The 5,760-nt window shown below is 41.4% G+C and overlaps 1 protein-coding gene across 1 annotated transcript in view; it reads left to right on the top strand.

Moving 5' to 3' along the window:
• LOC107723297 (SH2B adapter protein 3-like) overlaps positions 1 to 5,760 on the top strand; it is a 56,335-nt gene that overhangs the window by 13,911 nt on the left and 36,664 nt on the right. The window contains exon 2 of the mRNA XM_016531860.1: positions 3,511 to 4,494. Within this exon, the coding sequence (XP_016387346.1) occupies positions 3,538 to 4,494 (957 nt within the window). The 5' untranslated portion in view covers positions 3,511 to 3,537. The remainder of the gene's footprint in view (positions 1 to 3,510; positions 4,495 to 5,760) is intronic.

Here is a 5,760-nt window from a genome sequence, read left to right as displayed (position 1 = left end):
TTTGGTGTAAGCGCGAAACCTGCGGGAATGACTATAATGCGCAATACAAGCACTATTTAACCGGAGCGAATGAGACGTGTGTGAGAGAGAAGGGGTCGTTGGAGAGATGAGAATGAGAATGCGCAGCTGACGTTATTGTCTGTGCCGCTGGTAACAAAACGGATCGGCTCGAAATCGGAAAGAAGTGAGACTGACCGACCGATCACCGATCCGGGCCGATCATGAGGAAAATCGGCCGATTCAGATCCCTGGCCGATCGATCGGTGCATCTCTAGTGAATTCATTTAATGAATTACCACAAAATTGGCTTTACCACATGATTATTTAATATATAAAACCATTTCAGGTTGACTTCCATCAAAAATGAGGATTGTGGTATATAATGTTGTAAATGGTGCCAAAATTTGCATTTTTGAGTAAACCATTCCTTTAAGCAAGTTAGGAAGCCTTGTGTCCAAACCACCACACCAGCAACACATCTCAAAGACGTTTGCAATCAGTTTTGCTTGTCTTGTCAAAAAAGAACTTTGCACACCAAAGAAAACAGCTAAATGTGTGATAGAAAAATGATCTCTATGAAGAATTTCAGTCAGGTTTCAGGCCCCACCATAGCACAGAAACTGCACTTGTTAAAATTACAAATGACTTGCTTCTTGCGTCAGACCAAGGCTGTATCTCATTGCTAGTTTTACTTGATCAACAGCATTCTTCCATCTTAGAAACATTGCCAAGTTACGAAATATGTTACCTGTTTCTGATGCAGAAAAGCTAGTTCATGCATTCATGACCTCTAGACTGGACTATTGTAATGCACTGCTAGGTGATTGTCCTGCATCCTCAATAATCAAGCTTTATATTACCCCAATTTTACAGTCTCTGCACTGGCTACCTATTAAGTTCCGTATCAGTTACAAAATATTATTACTTGCCTATAAGGCCCTTAATGGGTTAGCTCCTGCGTACCTTACTAGTCTTCTACCACGCTACAATCCATCACGCTCCCTAAGGTCGCAAAACTCTGGACTTTTGGTAGTACCTAGGATAGCAAAGTCCACTAAAGGAGGTAGAGCTTTTTTGCATTTGGCTCCCAAACTCTGGAATAGCCTTCCTGATAATGTTCGGGGTTCAGACACACTCTCTCTGTTTAAATCTAGATTAAAGACACATCTCTTTGGCCAAGCATTCAAATAATGCATCTCATAATCTTGTACTGCAGTTATATTTGATCAAATGCACATTATTATTATTCTTTAGTTTGGGTTAAACAAATACATTTTGCTTGGTTGGAACAGCAGCTACGCTAATTATGTCTCTATTTGTTTCTCTGTTTTTGCCACGGGTAGGATTTACACAAGCTTCAGTCTGGATCCAGAACACCTGAGAAGAGATGATGCCAACCCCTCAGAGGACCTCAGATGATGCCAACCCTGAAACAACTTACAGAACTACCACATTTTGCTATAAGTTTGATTGCATGATATAATAATTGCTGTTAATAGTGTTTATCGTCTGTTTTATTACGTCTTAAATTTATTTTTCCATACATTTCTGCCATATGTACATTAATTGACAGTCACCACTGATAAGCTACCACTAAATATTGTAGAAACTTAATTTGCTGTAAAGTTGCTTTGCAATGATTTGTATCGTGAAAAGCGCTGTACAAATAAACTTGACTTGACTTGATAGGTGTTCCTCTCCTTGTGTAGGTTAATACTTCCTGTCACCCAATAAGAGAGCAAAGAGCATGTGGTGCCATCTATAGAATGGGCCCCTCATCTTTTGTTTCTCTCTGAATATGCAAGTGTTGTGGTTTTTCTGATCTATTGCTTTTTTCATGTACTAAACCTTCATTTTGTCATGCTTCAGGGCTTCCAACAGAACTTTAAGAACGCGTTTACTTCTCACGCAGAGTTAAACGTTCACAGGCATCCGAGATGTCCACGCGCTGGTAAATGAGAATGTGGGGAATGAGAATGGGGAGATTGGTTCCAGTTGTGTCGCAATACATCTGGTGAAGCTCGGCACCCATGTGCTGATTTTTTTTTTTTTGAGCTTCAAACGAAAATTTACCCTGGCTGCAAATGGCGTCTGTGATCTGATTCTGAAGGTGGTTTGCTCCACCCGTCGGTGACCCGTATCAGATGCCTTTGACACTTTCAACTTCCTCAGTCTCCCTCTTTACATCAAAGATGTCCTTACAGATATTTCTGCCTCTGACCTGTGGCGTGTTATAAAGCAGCATGAGCGATATTAGTCACTCTCTTCCTGTACTGGAGAGCTGAATGAGTGAGTGAGTAAAAGTGAAGAATCTGTATCGTACCAGTTGAGTTCAAGAGGTGCTGTCAGCAATGTGGTGATGAGCTAAACTGATACGCTTTGTTAGCGTTCATAGAAAGTTGGATTCATTGAACAGTTTCGGTACACGGATTCCTACGTTAGTAGATGCGCAGTGTAAACAAAGAGATAGATTGTTCTCACTCACTAGAATAATGAAACTTTATATGGTATGAAAACCAATCTCTATAACACAATATATAGAATTTATTCTAATTAAAAACAGGATAGGATGCTGATGGGAGTAGAATGGGGAGTTCTGCAAGTGATTTACTGACAATGCTCAAAATAAAGAAGCAAGCAGAGCCAATGATAATAAATTTGTGTAATCTACTAACAGCACATGTGCAAATTAAGACATGCTTTCTCCAGTAAAATACCAGTAAGTTGATCACTGCAAACCTTACTAAATCATGCTGTGTGATACATTTAAATACTCTCCTCCCATAAATTTTGCGCTTGAAAGGGAAACTCCTACAAATGCATATGCAATAAGGTCAGCTGCAAAAATTAATGTCCACGCCTTTTCAGCGCTAATTTTTCACTGCACGTTTTTAATAAATCCTGACAGTGGTTTTTTAACGTCAAAAGAGGGTTTGCGCTGGCGCAAGCATCTGGCCCTAAGTTCTTCGACGCCCCTCAACTTGGCTAAAATTTCATTTGAATCAAGCTCAATTGAATTGATTATGGTGTTTGCATTAAGACTTTTAAATCCTATTTAGCCATCAATCCAATTATAAACATATTATTAGTTTGCATATAAGCAATGAATAACATTAATGAATAACGTATGGTTGTTTTGCTACTGCAAATTACTTTCAGTATTAATATGCAGCACCCATAGAGTCCATGTGTTAACCTTTGCTTGAACATACTGAATTAGCTTCAAAATAAGGCTTAAATTATCATTTTATTATTAACTTGAGGCAGTGCTATATTGTGAACGCAGCCATACACAATATACTTTAGTTGACGCAGTTAGGGTTGCAAAGGGGTAGTGAATTTCTGGAAACTTTTCTAAAGTTTCTGAAAACTTCCAAAAAATCCTGGAAAGTTTCCAGGAATTTACTAGAAATGTTCTGCCTATTTGCAACCCTAGACACAATATAGCACAGTTTCATAATTTATTGCTTAATGATGCAATTTTTGATGTTGTTAATTTGTTGTTCGCAGTGATTCCCTGCTGTGCTGGTTACTGCAATGAATGGTAACACTGTCCAGCAGACCACAGGCACTGCACCGTTCGTAGCACCTCCTTGTGGATGGAGGGAGTTCTGCGAGTTGCATGCCAGCAGCACTGCCCGAGAACTTGCCCAGCACTACCGGCGCTTCGTCAGAGAGCGGCCGGTGCAGGATGTGGTCCCGCCGGAAAGTTTCTCGAAGCAATTCAGCGCCCTCTTCCAGCACCACTTCAGCAGCGAGGTGGCTAAAGATGCAGAACCTGCCCCACGTCTGCCGCCACCACCACCCTTACTGCCCATGACTGCCCGCTTACGCATCACTTCCTTCTCAGGGGTGCTGGACTACCGGGAGACCGTGCGGCCGGGAGTGACTCCGCTAGTTGCCGTGTTGGCACCCAAACCAGATGCCGCCGGCGTCCCTAGGGAACAGGAGCAGTTGCTGCGCTACTCTCCTGCAAACACTACACATAGAACGCGGCATCATAGCCAAGAAGATGAACACCCGGAGCGGAGGACCGAGTCTGAACAATATTCTCCCCCTTTGTTTCCCTTTCCTTCCCGTAGTGACGTAACCCACTTTTCCGTCAGGGGCATTCGAGAAAGCATATGCCGACTCTTTAAAAAATCCCCGCAACTTGACGAATCCTCAAGTGGTTTCCCAAGGGAGGATTCGATCAAAGGACCCTCGGCGACTGTTGAATGCACCCCTCAAACCCCACCTCAGACTGTGCAGGTACCCGCCCATCGCACCTCGCAGAAGGGTGCGTGGTGGGAACGATGGAATCCATTGCGAACTGTGAGACGGAGACAAGAGACAGGAAGTGTTTGTAAAGAGGGGCAGCTGAGGTACCTGGAGGTGGATGACACTATCTCAGACACACCCCCGCATTGGTTGCGCTGCCGCCTGCAGGTCAGGAGGATCAACGAACAAACCACTAGTGAGAGGTACCAGCTGGAGCTCTATGACCCACCTAAGGTAAGGTGAACTTTCGAGATCTTTCAAGAGTGACTTCTACTATTGTTTTTGGCCTGATTTGATAATTGTATTTCTCAGAGTTGGTAGTACTTGTTGGCTTATAATAGCTTGGTATATTGGTCAGATCTTTTAGTTTAGATTAGCCTATTTTTTGAAGTACGGCTGAAACGATTAGTCAACATTATCGACAATGTCGACAATAAAAAATTGTCGACAAATATTTTTGTTGTCTAGTAGTCATTTGATCTCATATGACCTAATGTAAGAGTCTGCAATAATGCGGTTTGACCAGTGTGGCGCTGTAGTGCAAGACTGTAATTCAGCCCTCCTGGATGCAGTTCAAGAGAAGAAGACACAGCGCTTCAGTTCAGAGCAAATGCAGCCGAACCTGAAGGCGACTTTTTGTGAAAAATGGAGACTTTTGAGGGTGGTTCTAGCGATTTTCTGAGGGAGGGGTTTGGCAACACTGGAAGCTGCTAAGCTGCGCTTGGATGAATGTGTAAATATATGTTGCGCGCTTTCCTCTCAATAACGAAATAAACAACAAAAACTGACAGCGGTGAGAAAGCAGCAGTTAAGAACACATCTGATTACAGCGATGTGGATGTTGACATCACGTTTTATAGTACTTTATGCAATAGATTAAATCAAGCAGCTTTACAGTATTAAACATGAAAAGCCAGAGTCAGTGTAGCTTTCAGTTAGAATTACAACTTGATTTTCTGTTATAAATCAGCTCTCCAGTGTGGAGCTAGCTAATGATAAAATCTTTTTATTAGTGGGGAAAAAAAATAATTAAAGTGATTGTTTGGTTTGTAAAGATCAAAGCTTGATCTAGCTCAGGACTGTTTTAATTATCATAACCCTATAAGGTATTTTAAGAGAGATTATGTTGTGAATACAATAGTTTATCCAAAAATAAAACGTCTCATCACTAGGCCTGTCGCGATAATTAAATAACCGTCTAATTGTTTCAGACAACCGCGACTATTGTGCTTTTTATACGTCACAAGGGGGAGTCATACACCAAAAGAAACAGAAAAGCACCAGTTTGGTTTTCATGCACTGTATAGCCTATATCATCTGAAGCCATTCCTTATCTTAATGTGAGGGACATAATTATATTTACATTGTTAAATTTAAGTTTACAGAAATGATGTAATGATGTAAATATAATTCCTTCTGCTGCTATTCTCCGCTCAGCATTCAAACAGCACGTCACGTTCAGTTATGACAGTCAGCACGGTAAAACTCTCTCTCCAAGAT

Source organism: Sinocyclocheilus rhinocerous, unplaced genomic scaffold (assembly GCF_001515625.1).
Source record: "Sinocyclocheilus rhinocerous isolate Xijiao unplaced genomic scaffold, SAMN03320098_v1.1 scaffold665, whole genome shotgun sequence".
NCBI classification, from domain to species: Eukaryota; Metazoa; Chordata; class Actinopteri; order Cypriniformes; family Cyprinidae; genus Sinocyclocheilus; species Sinocyclocheilus rhinocerous.
Note: the sequence above shows the minus strand (reverse complement) of the source record. Positions and strands in the feature narration are given on the sequence as shown.